This window comes from Lontra canadensis, unplaced genomic scaffold, assembly GCF_010015895.1.
Source record: "Lontra canadensis isolate GAN:19392208 unplaced genomic scaffold, GSC_riverotter_1.0 scaffold30, whole genome shotgun sequence".
NCBI classification, from domain to species: Eukaryota; Metazoa; Chordata; class Mammalia; order Carnivora; family Mustelidae; genus Lontra; species Lontra canadensis.
Genome location: NW_022631024.1, coordinates 13,677,421 through 13,698,131, shown reverse-complemented (window position 1 = coordinate 13,698,131; position 20,711 = coordinate 13,677,421). Strand labels below are relative to the sequence as shown.

General features: G+C 55.0%; 1 protein-coding gene across 2 annotated transcripts in view; it reads left to right on the top strand.

Annotated features, from left to right (window-relative positions):
- Positions 1–2,237: 2,237 nt before the first annotated feature.
- The window catches only part of ENG (endoglin), a 30,518-nt gene continuing 12,044 nt past the window's right edge, over positions 2,238–20,711 (top strand). The window contains exons 1-3 of one of the 2 annotated variants that reach the window (XM_032865933.1): positions 2,238–2,624; positions 10,760–10,902; positions 19,927–20,067. In XM_032865933.1, the coding sequence (XP_032721824.1) occupies positions 2,558–2,624; positions 10,760–10,902; positions 19,927–20,067 (351 nt within the window). In that variant the 5' untranslated portion in view covers positions 2,238–2,557. The remainder of the gene's footprint in view (positions 2,625–10,759; positions 10,903–19,926; positions 20,068–20,711) is intronic. The other variant, XM_032865932.1, reaches the window with a different exon arrangement.

Sequence of the window (20,711 nt, the reverse complement as noted above, 5' to 3'; positions counted from 1 at the left end):
CTGTAGGTCTTTCTATACCCTGGAAGTTTCCTGAAAGTTCTTCCTTGGGTCTGCCTGTAGCTTCTCCTGCTTTCAAGAGAATCCAGTGGGTCTGGTTTAGAATGTGCTTGGGGATGGATTGTGCAGCCTGGGGGGAAGTGGGAGGGAGGAAGTTTTGGGGAGAGCCTCCCATGGGGTCCCTGCTCTGGCCCTGGATTCCCCTCACCCTGTGACACCCACAGCCACGGTGACATGGGTCTTCCCCACAGTTAGCAGAGAAGGAGGAGAGCTTGGAGCCACGCGGCCCTGAGGTCTCTGCTTTCCCACTGGGGGGGTCACATAAACATCAGGGAGTCTTGGGTTCCTCCTCCATAAATGGTTTAACATCACTGGCCTCCAGGGGTGGCTGTGAGGATCCAGAGCTGATAAGGGGACCGCCTAGGGCGGGGCCTGGTGCACTGGGGAGTTCAGCCCCAGGGGCTGGATTAACTGTCCCTGGGGTACAGACCCTGTTCTGAGGGCCTTGGGGGAAGCCTCACGGCCCCCTCTGTCATCCCCGCCCTCGGACTGGGGGCGCCCACCTCCCCATCTCTGCGCCCATGGGAATAGGCCGAGGGGCTACTCCTCCCACGATGGCCCCCTCCTCCCCATCACCGCCTTCCTGCTTGGTGGAGGGGGTCTCCTTGACCCCACACCCATGCCTGGCTAGGCAGCTCCGGGGTTGGGCAGCGAACCTTACCCCAATCCCCACCCAAGAAGCCACGCCCACCCTTCCCACCCCTTCTTAGCTCCTGCACAGACAAACATACTTGTGCTCTGTTCCCTCCAGAGACACCCAGGGCTCCTGCCTTCTCCTCTCTCCCTGGGCCTCTATTACTCCATCTGTGGCCCAGAACAAGGATAAAGGGAAGGGCCTCCTGGCTCCATCCCGTCTGTGGGTCCTGCCAGCACGTAACATGATTTGTCTTCTCAAAGCCAGCCCCTTCTGCTCCAGAACCCTCCATGATAGCCCCTGGCCTTCATTCTAGGTGTCCCTCCAGAGCCAGGCGAGAGTCTGCCCCTCCAGGCTTCTTGTCCCCAGCACACCCCCTGCATGTCCCACAGTGGTCGGACTACTTCCTGCTTCCCCACCTTCACTGGGGCTGGTCCCCTGCCCAATGGACCTTCTTTTTTTTTTTCCAACGGACCTTCTTGACCCCCTTCTTCTATGCCTCTCCCCAGCCTTGCCCAGTCCTTCAGACGCCAGGCAGCTCAGGCTGCTTCCTCTGAGCTCCCTTGGCCTGACCCTAGGTGCTACTTCGGGACCAACACCACGGTGGGCACACATTTGGCGCTTACTGTTTGCAGAATGAACAAGGGACAGTTCGGGTATTGTCTCCCAGGAGCACTGATGGTGGGAGTGTTTCCTGTGCCAGGGCCAAGTTCAGCGCCATAGTGTCCAGACCTCCCCAGATCTCACAGCAGCCTGGCCAGGAAGGCACCATTGTGCCCTCTTTACACACATGGTGACCAAATGTTGTGGAACCTTGCTTGAGGACTTGTAGCTCAGAACAAGGAGAGCTGGGCTTTGAACCCAGGGCCACCTGACTTCGGAAAGACCGTTAGAGAGTCCCGCTTTCATTTGGGGCTGTCTTTTTTCCCTGGAGGATTTTCCACCCATGGAGGAAGCAGGCCTGATGTTCCCCTGTTCTCCCTGGGCCCTGAGAGCTCAGCCCCAGCTGTCATTTGGGAGTGTTCTTTCCCTATCCTGGGCTTCAGTTTCCCTGCCTGCAAAGCAAAGAATGACGAGCCAGTGTCAGGCTTACGTAAGCCACTTTGGGTGCCCCATGACACCTCTTCGAATCCCAACTCCACCAACTTTGGGGACCAGTTATCTCACTGCACCAGGCCTCTGTTTTCTCATCTGCAAAATGGGAACAACTGAGTTCAAGGGGCTATGAGCTCCAGCTGAGCCTCCTTGGTCAGGGCCTCTAAAAGGGCTCCTTGTTAGGGTGATTGTTTACAGCTGCCCCCGGGGGGCTGGGGGATGAGCCTCACCAGCTGGCCCTGGAGAGGGTGGGATGGGAGAGTGGGGTGTGTGGGGAGACCAGCCTGGAGCCTGGGCCCTCCCACGCCACTGCCTCCCCACCACACACAGGGCCCCCCACCCAGCGACAAAGCCCGTGGCACTTCCTCTCCCCGCCTGGCAGGCTGCCTGGGCCAGCCCCTTCTCTAAGGAAGCGCATTTCCTGCCTCCCCAGGCCGGGCTGGATGAGCCGGGAGCTCCCCACCGTCATACCCCAGCCTCCATCCGCATCCCCAGGCCAGGACTGCTGCCACAGCCACCATCCGCAGGAGCCCGGCACCCCCTCCCCGCTCACCCTTCGGCCAGCGACCCCCGGCCCGGCCCTGCGCCCCTGTGCCCACTTCTCCTGACCCCTCGGCCGCCACCTCAGAAGGCTGGAGCAGGGACGCCGTCGCTCCGGCCGCCTGTTCCCCTTGGGTCCCTGTTCGCGCCCACGCCGGCCCCCACGCCCGCCCGCAGCCCTGCCCCTGGACACCGGATAAGGCCCAGCGCACAGAGCCCTTGGTGGACAGCATGGACCGCCACACGCTGCCCCCGGTCGTCGCCCTGCTGCTGGCCGTCTGCAGCCTCAGGCCCACAAGTAGGTGTCCAGGGACCCTGGGGTGGGGGATGGGGAGTGGGGGGCGGTGGCGGTGAGATTCGGCCCCAAGTATCCCCGGCCTCTAACCTGGTCCTGACCTTATGCCCAGTGGGGCTGTCCTAGGGGGTCTGGACAGCCCAATGTGGACACCATAGGGTGACCAACCCTCCCGGTTTGACAAGACAAAGAACTTTTAGCCCTAACCGTCTCAAGCAAACGGGTGTGAGTTATTTGCCTCAGCCCTGGCCTCCGGCGTCTGCCCTCCTAGCTCTGTCCAGTTTCTCCCCAGGAAGCCCATGTCCTAGAGTGCTGTGCTGCCCTGGGAGGGTCTCCTGCCCTCTCTGGGCCTTAAGGTTCCCATCTGAGGAACCTGTGGGGAGGAGGGTGTGTGGATTCACAGTCAGCACTAGGGCTCTTGGTTCAAATCTCACATGGCTGCTTCCTGGCGGTGTGATGTTGAGGGATGGCCTTCAGGCCGTTGAGCAAAGCAGGGATGGGGACGGAATTCCTCTGGGGCTTTTGGGGTGGGGGGCAGTGTGCTTGTAGAGAGAGCTCAGAACAGGCTGGAGGATTCTGTGTTATTATTGCGGCTTTATGATCAGCTTTAAGTTCCTGCCTCTCACCTTCCCAGGGCCTGTGAGCGGCCCCCAGAACACTCTTGAACTTAGCACTCTCTCTCTGCCTCTACTTACCCTCTGCTCCTCAAGATGTGGCCCAGACTAAGGGTTCTGTGGGGGCGGCTCAGCCTGGGGGCTTTTCTAGGCGGCCCTGGCTCTGCAGTCTTCTGACACTGACCAGAGAGGCTGTGAGGAGCTGGGGACACCCAGACCTCCATCCCACTCATGTGGACCTTGCCGTGTCCGCCCCTCACCCACCTGAAGCCACAAGACAGCCCTATGGGCTCTCCTTGACCCACGGCACATCCAGAAACTCCCTAAAGGATCTGGGGTTGGCAGTGGGAAGAGAACAACTGCGGCCACCTCCCTACCTGATCCCACCTTGTGACATTTTAAAGTCCCCAGTCCTTGGTCTCTAAACCCCTACTTCACGGCTCACAGGAAACTGTCACAGCCACTCAATAACCTAGCACAGATCTGACCCTAGACTTGTGACTCCTACCCACGTGTAATAAGTATGCACGCCCCCCCGCCCCCATATAGCTCCCAGCAACTCTGCAAGATGGCTGCCTTCATCTCCCCATTTTCCAGGAGAGGAAGTGGAGGCTGTGACCTGCCAAGTTCACACAGCCCGGACAGAAGCCTACCTGAGCTCCACGATAGGCCTCTAGGCCACCCTGTCTTTCTTTCACCACTCTGTTTCTTGCTTGATAACACTGTCCTCTCATCATCCGAGAAAGATCCATGTAGATCTTCAGGGCCTGGTTTTCTAGGATGGAAGGCAGCGGTGTGCTGGCAAATCATGAACAATGGGGTGGAGGGCGCTGGGGATGGTGTTTGTTAATGTCCAGGGTGTGAATGTTCCTCTATGGTCGATTTCAAGCTACCTACTCAGCAAGCTTGCAGGTGGGATGTGGCGACCCCAGCACTTTGTCCAATAATTTTACCACATCGATGCAACAAATATTTTAAAAATATTTCTCTTTAAGCTTATACAATTTAATTTTTTAAAGATTTTTTTTATTGGGGCGCCTGGGTGGCTCAGTCATTGAGCATCTGCCTTTGGCTTAGGTCATGATCCGAGGGTCCTGGGATTGAGCCCTGCATCGGGCACTCTGCTCAGCAGGAAGCCTGCTTCTCCCTCTCCCACTCCCCCTGCTTGTGTTCCCTTTCTCACTGCGTCTCTCTCTGTCAAATAAAAAAATAAAATCTTTTTAAAAAATTTTATTTTTAAGTAGTCTCTACACCCAACGTGGGGCTCAAACCTACAACCTTGAGGTCGAGAGTCACATGCTCCACTAAGCCAGCCAGGTGCCCGCAAATTTAAATTTTTTAAGAGACATTATTTATTTATTAGAGAGATCATGAGCAGGTGAAGGGGCAGAGGAAGAGGGAGAAGCAGACTCCCCGCTGAGCAGGGAGCCCAACATGGGGCTCAATCCCAGGACCCTCGGGTCCTGACCCGAGCCTAAGCAAATGCTTAACCTACTGAGCCACCCAGGCACCCCTCAAAAGTTAATTTTTAATTGTGTTTAATAGCCAGTTGGAAAAATTAATAATTTATTCATCTCCTCCTGGGAGTGGGTACCAGTACCCCAGTGATCATAGGGTTCAAGGACATTCCAAACCATCCAGCCCGATTCTTTGATAGTCTGGGAAACTGAGGCTCATGGAGGGCAGGCAGTGTGGAACTCAGATCTCCACGCTGGGGGATGGGGTGGGAGTGGCCCTCACATCCTCAAACAGGCCTGAGAAATGGGTCCAGCCTTCTGGGAACGCAGTTTGGCAGAATCTTTCAAAACCCTAACTCGTGTACGCCCTCAGCCTTCAGCCCTTTGGCGCTGCTTGTCCAACTCCGTAAAGGTCTGTATGGTCCATAGGTACCTGTAACAAAACCCCAACTGGAAACCACCCTAATGTCCATCAGCCTGGGCCCTAGCAAATGAATCCATATGCCATGACATGCAGCCGAAACAGAAGCTGAATTTGTGTCTGTTCTGCTGTGGACCGATGTCTGGGACCCGGCCTTGGTCGCTCCAGCAACAGTGACTCCATTCCTGTCAGAATAAAATAGTAACCGTGCACGGCACGCATGGGGACAACCCCGACGTCCCTGTTCTCCAGCAAAGCTTTCTCTAGGGAATTCTCTCTCAAAGTGTCTCTAAGATACTTTTTTTTTGCCACGTTGGAATGCTTTTTTTCTCTTTAAAAGACAAATGTAGATTTTTTTTTAAAGATTTTATTCATTTATTTGACAGAGAGAGATCACAAGCAGGCAGAGAGGCAGGCAGAGAGAGAGGAGGAAGCAGGCTCCCCGCTGAGCAGAGAGCCCGATGCGGGGCTCGATCCCAGGACCCCGAAATCATGACCTGAGCCGAAGGCAGAGGCTCAACCCACTGAGCCACCCAGGCGCCCCCAAACGTAGATTTTTAAAGAGCAATTTAATTATGTAGTCACTTCAGTTTACTCATCAAAGCAAACCGCTAAGAAGGGGAAAAAAATCACTTCCCAAGTTCCTTCATTAATGTCGGCATTGTTAGGTGGGTTGCCTACTAGTTTTTGTCCAACTCTTTTTTTTTTTTTTAAGATTTTACTTATTTATTTGTCTGAGAGAGATCATAAGCAGGGGGAGCAGCGGACTCTTCTCTGAGCAGGAAGCCCAATGTGGAACTTGACCCCAGGACCGTGGGATCATGACCTGTGCCAAGGGCAGACGCCCAGCTGACTGAGGTGTCCCTTTTGTCTAGCTCGTGAAGGTCGTTTTAAGGAAGATGGATCAGCATTTGGGAGACTTGGGCACCCTTCTTTTGACCCAGAATGTTTCTATGTTGTCATGTAGACCCCATAACCATCCCTTCGTGGTTCCAGAAGATTGTTTCTCTTCGATGTGCCATCCTGTCATTTGTCTAACGAATCACTTATTGTTGAAAATTTAGGTGATTCCCCCGTTGAGGCTAGTTATAAATACCACCGCCGTGCACGTTTTTGGTACATGCACCTCTTCCTGTATTTTGGAGCATTTCACTTGGACAGAGTCCCAGAAGGGGGGGGGGGTGCTGGGATTTGAGGCCCGTGTCGGGTGGCTGGGATCAAAGTGTGGAGAAGCCTTCGCTGGAAGATGGGGCAGAGGCAGGACTTGGAACCTGGTGCTGCCCACCACCTGTGTGGGGATCTGGGCCTCTTCAGACAGGGGGCAAGTGACACAGCACAGAGACCACAGATACCCATCTCTTAGAGCCCGCATTTCAGGGCAGCTTCCCATTTGCCAGGAGATAAAAGAGGAACTTGTGTGAGCCAGGAGCAGATGTGTCCCTGGGGACAGTAGGGACATGACCGTTGAGACTCTGTCTCATCTCAGCCAGACGGAGAGTGACACTAAGCCCCAGCTCCAGCCCCAGCTCTGGACCATTCTCCAGGGTTGAGCTGGCTTCATACCTGGGACAGGGATGGGGGTGAAGAGACAAACATCCCCGCTGACATTGACCCAGCCCCCACTCTCGGCCCCACCCCGCTCTAGACCCGATGTGTACCATCAGGCTTAACCTTCACAAAAGCCCAAGGATGCAGACATTTCTGTCTCCCCCACCTCGCAGCTGAGGAGACTGGGGCACAAGCAGGTGAAGGAATTCTCCCAAGTAACAGCCCAGGAATGAGCAGCTGGGGCTTGCGCCCAGGGTCTAACCACTGCCCCATTCTGCTTGAGGGCAGATGAGGTTTGGTCCCCTTCTTGCCCTGACACTGGTCCTCCCAGCTAGAGGGCCACTGGATCAGTCCCGACGAGAAGACTTTCACAACAAGGCTTTGAAGGTTGAACAGAAATTGACCAAGAGGTCGAGGAAAGGAAGACCATTGGTCTGGGGGAGAGCAGGGCAGCTGCAGGGAATGAGGGGTGTTTGGAGGAAGAGCTTACTTCTTCCGAGTGGGTGTAAGTTCTCATGAGAGCAGTTGCCAGTCCTGAGCCGCCTCCTGCATCACGAGCCTGTGGAGTCCTGCCCCTGTGTCGTCGGACCAACTTTCGCAACAGCTCGATGAGGAAGCTGTTGTGATCACCGTCATCCCCATCGTATGGATAATAACACTGAGGCATGGAAAGGAAGCTGAAAGCTGGCAGAATCCGATCTGAACCTTGGCATCCATCGGATCACTGCACTATTCTTTTTTAAGATTTTATTTATTTATTTGAGGCAGAAAGAGAGCACATGAGCAGAAGGAGAGGGAGAAGCAGACTCCCCGCTGAGCAAGGAGCCCGATGTAGGGTTTTATCCCGGGACCCTGGGATCACAACCTGAGCGGATGGCAGATGCTTAACCGGCTGAGCCACCCAGACGCCCCAGATCCCTGCACTTTTCAATCCCATGTTAGGTGGTGGAGCATGGATTTGACCCTGTGGGCACTGAGGAGCCATAGGGAAGACTGGAGAAGGGAGCCTTGAGGGCTCTCTTGTGGGGGCACTGAGCTGGAAGCTGGGACATCTGGGAGGCTATACTGGGACCCTGAAAGGAGCAAAGAGTGGATGGATAGCTGGGTGATTGAAGAAGAGAAGAAAAACAGAGAAAGCCCGTGGAAAGGCTCTACCCTGGAATTAGGAAGTAATCAGAGCCACTGTGTTCAGAACGCTTACTGGGTACCAGGCAGACACACAGCTACGTGCCAGAGCCAGATTGCATGGCAGCAAATACAGACCCTGACTCCTAATAGCTGGGCGACCTTGGGCAAATTCTTGTCCCTCACGGATCTTGTCTCCCCAGGCGTCAAATGGTTACAAGAGCAGCACCCACCCGCAGGGCTGCTGCAAGAACCAAACGAATGAACTCATGTCAAGCCTCAAAACAGTACCTGGCTCTCAGTAAGCGCGATGAAAGCTGTTTTGTAAATGGGGAAACTGAGGCTCAGAGAAGTTAGTCTTTTGCTCAAGGTGACCCTTGTTTTGAGGGGTAGAGCTGGGATTTGACCCAGGTCGTCTGACTCTGGTGTTGCTTGACCATTATTCCCTGTGGCCTTTCAAGGTCCTGGGGTGGCCAGGCAGAAAGCCCCAAGGTGGCCCTATGCTCCTGGGTGGGGGTGGAGGAGGAAGGGGACAGAGGTGGGGAGGCGGCTTCTAGGTCTCTCATTCGGGGCCGGGTCACCCAGGCCCCTAGCGGCGCCTCCTCCAACCCGGGTCCCGGGAGGCCCTGGCGTTTCCCTTGGTGCCAGGGGATTGTTTTCAGCTCTGTCTGGGCCCGCCTCCGGCTCCGGGAGACAGGCCCGGGCGTCATACTCCCTCCTGTCTCCCCATTCTCGTCTGCGGGGTGGGGGCAGCCAGGATTCGAAAAGGCCCCAAAATAAATGGACCTCTTATCTGATCTCCCAGCCTGGCCCGTTATCTGATCATTACATAATGGCCAGGCCCATGGCCTCTCCCGCTGGCTGACGGCATGGAAGAGGTGGCCCCTGGCCGCCCAGGCAATCCAGGAGGAACTAGGGTTCCTGGAAGTCTGGGGAGGGGGCAGGGAAAGTCCGAAGGAAAGGAGGAAGGCACTGTGCTAATCTGCAGGCCAGACCCTGGGTCATGTGGAGAGAAGGGGGTCTGAGGCCCAGCCTGGTCAGCCATGCGCTGTGTGAGTGACTCTGGCCCCTCCCGCCTCTCTAGGCCTCAGTCTCCCCATCTGTGTAGGAAGGGTTTGGACCAGGTAGCAGCCAAGAAATCTGTGTTCGCTGAGGGGGAAAGGGAGGGAGAGGGTGGGGAGCACCGAGGGGTTTAGTGGGTCACCAGGGATTGGGACAACAGGAGATGGTGTCAGCCCTTGCATCTTCTGGGATGAGGGGGTCTGCTGGCCTGGGACACTAGTGACCTCCAAGCCAGAGGTCCCTCACCTGCAGACCGCCCCATCCCACCACTTCACCCCTACTCCCCTAAGACAGTCCATTCTTCTCCAGGGACTGAAGTCAATCAAATAATTGTAACCCAAAGAATCGCCATACGCCCTGTTCTTGCAGAATCCTCCCAACAACTTCCGAGGGTTTTGTGGGTGCTGTCCTCTCACAGATGAGGAAACTGAAGCCTAAAGGGGGAAAACTGTTCACCAAAGCCACATAGCTAGTAAGTGCGGGCCTGAGATTCAAACCCAGGTTGGCCTTGCTCCAGGGACCCTGCTTTGAATCAAATGCCATAGGACACTCGCACTGTGAGCCTTGCACACAGGACAGGACCAGGGCAAGGACTTACAAGGCCTGGAGTCGCCAAACGCCCTTGTCTTGAACTTATCCCTCCCAAGGTGCCCCTGGCGGGTAGCGTGGCGGAGGCCAGGGACGGCCATCTTAAGTTCTTCTCTGACCTCTGGGGGGTCCTGAGCCCAGAAAGGCTGGTTTAGGAGAAAGATGGGCTCCAAGGCCTGGGATTCAGAAGAAGCCTCCCTACCCCCTCTTCTGAGCTGGCGACGGCTGGACGTGCTGCCAGCCCCTCCGCGCCCATCTTTGATCTCCAAGAAAACAGGAAGTGAGCGCGACAAGATGGAGACACAAACTTCCAGTTGCCCCTTCTCTGTCCTCCTTCCCTCCTCCGGAGCCCCCCCCCTCCTCGGCACATTCCTTAGGACGAGGTGTAGGGGCCTCATTTCCTCTTCCTCCTCTGCCGGGTCAGGGTGAAATTCCATTCCCTTCCCTCAGGACCTGTGTTTCCGGGCAGCCCAGGAGCAGGCTCCTGTGGCCCAGGCCTCCTCCCACAGCCGCCCTCTGAACTCGGGGCCACCCTTCTGGCTCACTCCCTCCCTTGGGGCCTGGCGACTCTTAATACTCTTTGGCCCCATTCCTCCCAGCCACCTCAAGACGAAGGACGGGAAGTTTTCCTCTCCTGATCTTAGCTCTTGTCTCCCTTGGGAGTGGACTGGCTGGAGGCTTGGGTGTGTACACCTGTGAGCCTGGCCCCACAGCTGGGGCTGCTGGATGTAGCAAATAAAAATATAGGATACCTGGGGCACCTGGGTGGCTCAGTGGGTTAAAGCCTCTGCCTTTGGCTCAGGTCGCGATCCTGGGGTCCTGGGATCGAGCCCCGCATCGGGCTCTCTGCTCCTCGGGGAGTCTGCCTCCCCCTACCCCCGCCTGCCTCTCTATCTACTTGTGATCTCTGTCAAGTAAATAAATAAAATCTTTGAAAAAAAAATATAGGATACCCCGTTCAATTTGAGTGCCAGATAAACAATGAAAAAAAATTCAGTATAAATATGTCCCCTGTGATAGTCAGGATATACTTACACTTTAAAAAATTAATTGTTTTTATTTATTCAAATTTAACCCGGTATCCTACATTGTATCTGTCAACCCTGCCCCTAGTTGCAACGTGACCTCGGGGGAGAGACTTTTCCTTCTTGAGCCTTAGTTTCTCTGTCTGTGGAATGGACAGAATGATATCCGCCTTGTAGGATAGCTGTGGGATGCAGAAAGCCCTAAGCCAGTGCCAAGTGCTAGGCGTTCAGAATGTGGGAGTGATTGTCACTAACTTATTCTCACCTGGGGCTCACTCTGGCTGTGTTTCCCCAACAGGTCTCGCAGAAACAGTCCATTGTGACCTACAGCCTGTGGATGCCAAGGTGACATACGTTACAAGTCAAGTTTCTAAGGGCTGCGTGGCTCAGGTCCCAAATGCCACCCTTGAAGTTCACGTTCTCTTCCTGGAATCCTCAAGGGTGAGTGCCTGGTGGCAGGGTTGGGGTTGGGGTCCCAGAGAAAGACCCAGGGCCATTAAGATGAGGGGAGCCTCCCTTGTGGCTGTCCCTGGAGCAGCAGCCTGTGTCCTCACCAGGGCCCCCGCCAGGAGAGAGACACAGGCATCTCACAGGGCCGGTAAGGAATGGCCTTCCTGGGGCCAGCATCACGGAGGTCTTCTGGATGCCACAAATCTCAGGTGGGAAGGGCTGGGTGGGGCCAGGGACGGAGTGGAGAAGAGCCAGGTGAGCAGTGGAATGGACCAGGTGAGCTGTCACCTGTGTACCTGTCGTGATGGGGGAGTTTGCTGCTTCTTGGCAGACTGAAGCCTCCCACGGGGCTCTCTCTCTGAGTCTGTTATTACCCCCACTTTTCAGAGGAGGAAACTGAGGCAGGCCTAGAGAGGTGAAGCCACATACTCAAGGCCAGAGTTCGCACTAGATTCTGGGAGACCCCAAGCTAGGCTGTGCCCTGGCTCCCCCAGCAGATCTGGGTTCTCGCAGCATCTGGCCTGCTGGGGCTGGTGGCCGCACCTGGCTTGTGTGGCCTCAGTTCCTGATAGCGATTCAGTGGCGTCAGTTCAGGAAGCTTGTGGCCAGGCTGCTCCTGAAACTGTTGAGTTGCCCTGCGTTTGTGCGGCGATAAGACGGTGCCCAGACCACCAATATCGAGGGGGGCCTGCTCCCCACCGCCCTGCCTGCCACCAGGACTGTGGGCCTCGATAATCCCCCGAACTGAGATAGTGCCAGACACACGTTAGATGGTTTCCAAAGCCATTGTAATTTTTTTCAAGTTTGGCAATGCTATGGGACATGAGATCGGCCTCCATAAGCTCATTTTGTTTGTTCTGCTGACCAGGTCTCTGGGAGACATGGATCCCCCCACCCTAATCACTCAGCAATGGGCCAGAATCTGAGAAAAGCCCCTGCCGAGTGCCCAGGTCTGGGGGAAATAGACGTGTAGAGAGCCAGCCAGGATCTGGGTGATGGGTGCTCTCTTGGGGAGCAGAGGGCAGGGGTAGTACAGCTGCTGTGGGATTAGACAAGGCTTCCTGGAGGCAGCAATAGCACTCCTGGCCAAGAGGAGTGAAGGAGTTGGTAGGGAAGAACTGAGGACAGAGTGAACACACAGGTGAGCAGGCTCTGGTTAGGGTCAAAATGTGGTTCACGGTGGCAGGAGCTTATAGGTCACCTTGGGACAGGGCTGGGGAGATGCAAAGGCCCTGCCACTGTATTGAGTCTGGTCTCCTGTGGGCAGTAAGAGTCATTGGAGGATTTTTAGGGGTATGGGAGGATGCCAGTGTAACTCATGTCATCCTAGAGATCATGACAATGGGCCCTCCCGTCGCTCCCTACCTCCTCTGGGGGACTCAGTCCACGGAGCATCTGGCTTTCAGTCGAAGAAGCCAGGCTGTGAACCCTAGGCCTGCCAGGCCTGTCTGCTTGAGGGGGTGGTGGAGACTGGGGCTCCAGCCTTGGGTACATTACGGCACCTCAGATAGTGCCTGGCACGCAGAGGGGGCTCCTTCCCTCACTCTGCCACACAAACAGTTCCTGAGCCCAGGGACTCCATGAAGAATCACAGAGTATCAGAATCTGGCCCAGGGCGCCTGGCAGATAGCAAATAGCCGTTTGCTGACTGCGTGAGTGCATTCCAAATGCACCGCTGGGTAAGAACACGGCCCTGCAGCTGGACGTCTACACACTGAGCTCTGCCTTCCCGCCTTACAGCAGCAGAACCTCGGGCCTCTTCTCTAGGCCTTGGTCTTCCATGGGAAATATGGGGACTATAATAATACCTCCCTCGAGGGGGTTTGCAAGGATCCAGTGGGGTAGAGCAGACAAATATTGGGGGCAGGGCTGCCAACAATGATATCTTGTTGTTATCATATGTTATTATCTTTGGCCTCTGGGTCTCACCTGTAATACCCTCCTATTTCCCCGCATGCTTCAGTTTCTAGAACACGTTCATGTCAGTCTGCTAATTTGATCCCCAAAGGTTACTGCGGCCAGGTAGCTAAGGCAGGGGCTGTGAATCTCTTTTCAGAGGGGCCAATTGAGGTCCAGCCGGACAGAAGTGGGCCTCCCCACCAGAGGCTCCTGGCCTTCCTGCCCCCAGGGCCCATGATCCCTGCAGACCCTGTGCTGTGACATGGAAGGCACCTTCCTCTCCAGGTAGCCCCCTGGAGTCGGGTCCACAGCCTGACAGTTGTCCCCGCCCTCCCCCATCAACAGTCTTTGCCAGCTGCCTGCTCAGTGCCCAGCCTGTGTTGGGCATTGATGGTGTAGAGAGAAAGCAGTCCAACTTCTGTCTGCCCTTGAAGCACTCCCAAGCCAGGGGAGGCAGAGGTGGGCATCCGCAGCCCCGGTACTGAGTGATAGCGTTGGCAGTCAGGGGAACACGGGGCTGTGGAGGGAAAGGGGCATTAGTGAAAGGCTCTCGGTGTCTAGCCAGACAGAGGGAGGTGAAGGGCATTCTGGGCAGAGGGCACTGCAAGCAAAGGCCCAGGGCCAGAAACAGGAGCTGGCAGCAGGCGTGTGGGCGGCAGCTGTCTCAGCAACCAGCCCAAGCCCTCCCGACCTGGGGCTGCCGTCCTCAAACCCTGGCACGCAGAGATGGTTTTCCCCTCCACCCCTGGGTAGCCTTCAAGCCCTCAGATTTCCTGTGGGTGGGCGGCAGAGGAGCTGTGGCCGCCAAGAGGCTCAGGGAAGAGAGGTCTGCATCAGACAGATGAGGGGCCGCTGGGCAGGGGCTCTATCTCGCTAGGTCCCCGAAGGGCAGGCTGGAGCCCGGATTCCGGGAGGGGGCCTGGGATCACATCCTGACCCGTGGAGACAGGAAACTGGCCTGGTGTCTCAGCGATTCCCGTCAGAATGACTGCTGTCCTCCTCACAAACCCCAGGCCACCGGGCCCGAGCTGGGGCAGCCGCTGACTCACCCCGCTTCTGGGCAAACCCGGGGAGTCAAGGACACCCCGCCACCCCCCAGCAGAGGCCAGGCTCTTACACTGACTCATTCCTGACCAGAGGGGCAGGCAAGGCTGTTCGGGCAGAGAGGGAGAGCAGGAGGGGCCCGGGGCTCCCTGAGACCGTCCTAGGAGGCTGGGAAGGGCTGTGGAGGGCAGTGTCGCTCTCAGACCTAGGCAATGAGAGCCCCTGTTCAGGCCCCACAGTGGCCCTTATCTGACCCTCTTCCGGTTGCACCCCTACCTGCACCCCCTGGGTACCTGTAGGGCCAGAGGGACGTGCCCACCCAGAGCCTGCTCCTGTCCCCGTGTCCATGCTCTGCGTCCCTGGACTCCAGAACTCCCCGCCCATACGCGCTGAGCCTCCTCCCAGGGCTGCATGGGGCTCTTTCTCCTCCCATCCTAGAGGGGGCGCTGCATGGCTGGTAGAAGCTTCTCCAGACCCAAAGGGAGGGCGAGGTGACTATGTTTGGGGGGCGGGCATGGCAGAGCTGGAGCAATCCGGCTGGGTTGCCCACCTCAGTATTCATGAACAGGAGGAGGCGAAAAGAAAGGAGGGTGGGCTGGGATCCGGGGGGGCTGCCACTCGTGTTCTTATCCCAGGCCCTGCAGATATGAGGGGTCGGTTTGGTGGCAGGGCACAGATCGGGGGTCCCAGCAGGCTGGGCGGGGATGGTGTCTGCTCTCTCACTGCTGTGTCCCCGGGTCCAGCTCAGGGTCAGTCTGGCAGTCACTATCGGGTGGCGGGGTGGATGGATGGTTAATGGAAGGAAGGAAGGAGAAACACACACGCAGGTGAGCATTCGCTGAGTGACCCTCCCCACGGGGTCAGCGGTGGCACTCGCTGTTCATCTCTGGCTGTGGAGGGGTGTCAGTCTTGTTCTCCGCCGAGCTCCTGGATAGAGTTGTGCCTACTTCCTGTGCAAAAGCCCCAGGCTGGGCCCCAGGCTGGTCCTCTCAGATTGGCAAATGGAAGGGGAAGGGACACGGGACACAGGTGACCAGGGGCCCTCTGCTGGGGAGAGCAGCACGCCTCTCCTGGGAGGTTCTGGAAGCCCATTCAGTGTCCACCTGGCTAGGGACCACGACTCTGGGATGCAAAACACGGGGACACCAGGAGGCAGGATAAAATGCAGGGGCCACATGATACTAGAACATCACTGAGCCCACCTCCTCGCTACACAGATAGGGAGACGGAGGCCCAGAGAGGGGAATGCCACAGGGAGGGAGGCGTAGCTTCGACATGTCCCAGTTCTCCCTAACTGAGGCCCACCTTTAAGGCCAACCTCCCCAGCCCCCAGACCATGGCACTCCTCTAGGTGAGTGGGCAAGGAAGGAATCACAGGTGACAAGAGCCAATCTACAGCCGCGTGTTTCGCTGGGCACGGATGCCCCACCTTGCGCGCAGCACCTTACTCAGTCCTCACAAGTCTACGAAGGGAGCCTGTTGTTCAGCCGATTTTCCAGACCAGGACACTGAGGCCCAGAGAGGACCAGTGACTGCCCAGGGTCACAGGTTAATGACTGAGCCCACTTTTGAATTCAGGTCAGTCTGGCTTTGACCCCTTGCCCCTGCCATCCTGCCTGTATGTGTCCTCTGACTAGGCTGGGGTAGACGGAGGGACGGCTGGCTCCATTCTGGCCGGCTCCAGTCTGGCCCTCGGAGGGTGGGGGCCGCAGGCAGCCCCAAGGCTCCGCTCCTAGAAGAATTGCTGGAAACAGCTTTCTATAAGTGGCTACTAGTGTTCAGGGCCTCCTCACCGAAATCCCCCCTTCCCGCCACCAACCGCTGGGCCAACAATGGCATCTGTGGGACACTGGCACGAAAATAGAAACGCGGTCTCCCGCCCACCCACTCAGGGAAGGGGGGGGGGGTAGGCCTGAGCTGGCCCAGGTTGGAGCTAGGGGTGAGGGGCCGGCCCGGCCTGCCTGCCTCGGCTGGGCTCCCAGATTTCCCAGGGAGCCATTCGGAAGACTGGGAGCTTTGAGGTGGGGGGCGAGGCAGACCCCTTGCTTTGCCTCTGGGCTGGGGGATTGGGGGGTGGGAAGAGGGAAGTCAGTGTGTGTGTGAGTGACTCCGATGATGAGTCAGGGCTAGAGGATGGAAATGTTTGCTGTGGAAACCAGACTGGGGTTTTCTGGTAACTAGCGGGACTCAGCCAGGTCCCGGAGCTCAGAGACCCCCTGTGGGGCCCAGCTTTCCCATCTCCCTGAGCTTGCCTGCTGCTCACTTGCTGTGTGTTCCCGCCCCACGGCTCTCCGTCTCTGGGCCTCAGCCCCCGGCCCCTCTCCAGCCCCCAGCCCCTCTCCAGCCCCCAGCCCTACCAGGAGGGCCACGGAGACAACTGAGTGGTGGGTGAAGGGCTAAGCGTCATGACAAAGATGCCCACAAAGTACCAGTCTCCTAACGCCCTCACCCTCGGCATGACCCGACACTGACGTCCACTTCTCTTTTCTAACTTCCTTTATTGAGGGCGCCACCTGGTATCTGTTCCCAACCCCATCCTACCAAGCGGGGAGACTGAGGTACAGAGGAGCAGGGACAGTCGCCGAGCAGCAGCAGCCACGACTGTCCAACCATGGACGCACACAGGGCTCTAACCTGCCAGCTCCAAGGCTGTGCCCCTGGCCGCTCTGTCACCCGCGGAGCTCTCGCTCTGTGGATGCCCACCAAGGGCGGAGGACGGGCCTCGTCCACTGCAGCCTGTCAGCAGCGTCTCCAGACCTCAGGGCCCATTCCTTTGCTGCGTGTGGGGCCCCAGAGGTCACTCCCCTGGGTGACAGCTGGGGCAGCACAGTGAAGAACTGTAGGGAAGCCCGGGAGAGCTGCCCAGAGGTCCAGGGACTGTGGGCTCCACTCTGGCGCCCGACTTCGCCCCGGGGCAGGTCCCTGGGTAGATTTCCTCCCTGAGCCTTGATTGCTGCATCTGTAAAATGGGAAGATACCTGACTCTGCCTCAGGGAAAACCCATGTAACACGCTCAGTACAGGGCCAGGCATGGATTAGGCTGAACCATGTGAAATGACTGATATTCAGTTGTTTTTCTCAACAGCTTTTATCCAGATAACATTTGCCCATTTCCAGTATACAATTGAATGGTTTTTAGTAGATACACAGAGTTGTGCAATCCTAGACGATTGTTCAAGCTAACAGTACATACGCAATCAGAGTAAGAAGGCGGGGGTGGGGGGGGCAGGTCTATTCTCAGAGATCCTCAGTGATTCTCATTCTCAAGGATTCTGGCAGGTCAGAGGCACTGGGCCTTTCCCAACACCCCCACAGTGGGTCTCCCTTTGCTCGGGTTAATTTCAAGCGCTCTGCCAATTACACTTCAATTTTTTTTTAATTAATGAATTAAATAAGAACTTCAGATAATAATCATCATCCTGGAACAAAATGTCAGTTCTGACGTTTAGCTTTGATTTCATGTTTTACCGAAATCTATTAAATCCAGTATTTAATTTTTAAAGTGTTTAGAATGTCAGGGCACTTGGGTGGCTCCTTTGGTTAAGTGTCATGCTCTCAGGTCATGATCCCAGGGTCCTGGGATGGAGCCCCATGTTAGGCTCCCTACTCAGTAGAGCATCTGCTTCTTCTCCCTCTGTTCTTGTGCTCTCTCTCACTCTCTCCCTCTCAAATAAATAAATAAAATCTTTAAAAAATAATGTGTTTAGAAAGCATAGGTATTAAATTTTTTAAATATTTATGTAACCTTTACACCCAACACGGAACTCGAACTCACAGCCCTGAGTTCTAGAGTTGTACACTCCTCTGGCTGAATGGCAATACATAATATTTGAAAAAATTGACTAAAAAAGATATTTTGAAAACCAAAAGGTTATAAACCCATTAGAAAACACTAATCAAAAATGTGAACTTATAAAATATAAATTTGAAACCTCTATTATCGTTCTATAAATTCACATAAGAATAGTGATCCACAGGCAATGTCAGTAGCTCACTAAAATGAAACAGTTACTTGTAAAACATGGAAAATGAAATCATGTTATTTGCTCTTTTGTTTTAAAGAGCAAAGTTACAAACAAAGAGTGACTATGGTGTGATTATTGACTAACGGAAATATTTCTGGGCAGATTTTTCCAGGGGCTGAAACGCGCTGTTGGGCTCTGTGACATCAGCTGGGGAAACGGCCAGGAGATAATTGGAAGTGAAATCTAAAACTTTCCACTGATGTCTTTATCTTGAAATACCTCTCTCCTTTTTGATAAGCGTAAGGAGATTTGGGGGGTCAGGTTTCATCTCTGTTGGAGAGGCCGCCTGCTCTGGAGAGCGGCTGAATTAATTTCTCAGTGGAGTGTTTCCATTGATCATTGTGCTCGTGAGTCTGTGGCCGGGCTCCTGAGGCTTATTCCTGCCCCTTCACTGGTTCAGAAAGTCTTAGAGCAGATCTGAAGTCCTGTTCTGTTCTTTTCTTTTTTTTTCTTCTCTTCTCTCCTCTTTCCTTTTCTTCTCTTTTCTTTCCTTCCTTCCTTCCTTCCTTCCTTCCTTCCTCCTTCCTTCCTTTCTCCCTCCTTCTTTCCTCCCTCCCTTTCTTTCTTTTTTTTTTTAAAGATTTTATTTATTTGACAGAAATCACAAGTAGGCAGAGAAGCAGGCAGAGAGAGAGAGAGGAGGAAGCAGGCTCCCCACTGAGCAGAGAGCCCGATGCGGGGCTCGATCCCAGGACCCCGAGATTATGACCTGGGCTGAAGGCAGAGGCTTAACCCACTGAGCCACCCAGGCGTCCCCTCCCTTTCTTTCTTTTTTCTTTCTTTTCTTTTCCCTCCCTCCCTCCCTCCCTCCCTCCCTCCCTCCCTCCCTTCCTTCCTTCCTTCCTTCCTTCCTCTCTGTCTTTCTTTCTTTCTTTCTTGGGGCTCCTAGGTGGCTTAGTTGGTTAAACATCCTTTCTCTGTCTCTCAAATAAATAAAAGTTTTAAAAATTATTTATTTGAGAGCACAGCGGAAGTCTCAAAGGGAAAGGGAGAGGGACAGAGACTCTCAAGCCAGACTCCATGCAGAGCACAGAGCCTGACACAGGGCTCAAAGCCACGACCCTGAGATCATGACCTGAGCAGAAACCAAGACTTGGACACTTAACAGACCACAGCATCTGGGCGCCTCTGAGGTTGTTCTTTCAAAAGAAGTTCTGCCTTGGGGATCGCTGTGTCCTTTTCCTTCTTGGGAATAAGGAGGTGTAGAAAAATGTGGAGCCTTATGGTTAAAACGGAGGCCTCCCCGGTCTGTAACCTAGCTGTGCACATACTTGCTGTGTGATCCTGGGCAAATGACTTCACCTCTCTGTGTCTCCTTTTCAAAAGTGTGAGTTAAGTGAGAATAATGGTGCCTATGTCTTAAGGTTGTGAGGATGAAACGAGTCAATACATAAAGCCCTTGGGACAGTCCTGGAACACAGTGAGCACTGCGCAGGTGTTAGACTTGATTACTACCAGGCTGGGGCTGTTGTGAAGGCATTCTAAGTGCACACAGCACGATCAATTAACATTTTTCATGCAGTAGGTACCCCTCAGGACGTAATGATTTCAAGTTCACAGTCTTATAGCAAAATGATGGTACTATATCAACAAAAATAGGGGCATTTTAGTATTTTAAACTAGCAAGGCAAACAGGAATGTAGGAAACCGGGAAGAGGTTGTTGCCTTGATCCTGTTGCCTAAGAATAGAGAAAGGGTACAGGGTACTGTCCAAGTCACGCAGATGGTCCCAGGCCTTTTATGCAGCAGGCATGCCACAGAAATAGCAAACTTTGATCCACTGTTGGATAAAGTTCAGGCTTCTTGCAATTAAAAAAATCTCTGGATTTGATGAAACCAATCCCCCTGTACCCAGCCAATATTTTTTGAGCTTCTCCTGATGGCCAGGCCCAGTGCTGGGCCTTGGGAGGCCGGGGCAGCCCAGTGGGGCAGGGAGAGTAGAAGGGAAGCTGCTGAGGAGTGAGTCTTCACGACTGATCTGGGTGGCACAGCCTGTGCAGGTCTGACTGGTCCGTGTGTGTATGTCACTCTCCTGTCCCCACCCTAGGATCTGTCGGAGCTGGAGCTGACTGTCCAGAAGTCCAACCAAAATGGCACTCGGCCCCGAGAGGTGCTTCTGGTCCTCAGTGCAAACAAGAACATTCTGCTGCGGTTGCAAGCCCCAGGGATCCCCCTCAACCTGGCCTTCGTGAGTGTGTTACCCCTGGCCGTGGGCTAAGGCTCTGAACATGGGAGGCCCCTGCTGTCTGTCTCTGTGGGCCAGGCTCTCCTGCCCCAGCCACCGTGCCTCTCTTTTTCATTCTGACGTTATTCACCCTGCCTGGTGAATCCCATGGGGCCCTGCCTGAGAGAACCCTGAAGGCATCAGGGTCTGGGGCGAAGAGAGCAAACCCAGATATGGGAGTCAGGCTGAAGGGCAACCCTGGCCAAGGCCAGTCCTCTTGCCTAACTGGTCTTCCCATCTGCCCAGTGGCAGAAGTGCATCCAGTGACCTCCCATAACATAATCTGGTCACTGTCTTTGGAAAAGTTCCAAGATATGTTTGAAAATATTTAAGTACAGAGGAAGAGGAAAACTAACAGGGTATTAATAGTAGTTATGGTGGGGAAACGGGATTGGGAGAGACATTTTATTTATTTGTGCTTCACACTTGGTGGAATTTGCGAGATTTGCTCTAATGAACATGGTCTACATTGGAGAAAAAATATTTTGCAAAAATTCCAGTTTTAAGTGTCAGGCACGTCCTCCAGAGAGAAGAGGTCAATGGGCTGGGACCCACAGCAAGGGGTGGGGTCCGGGCTAGAGGAGGTGGGGTGGCCTGTGCGCACTGCC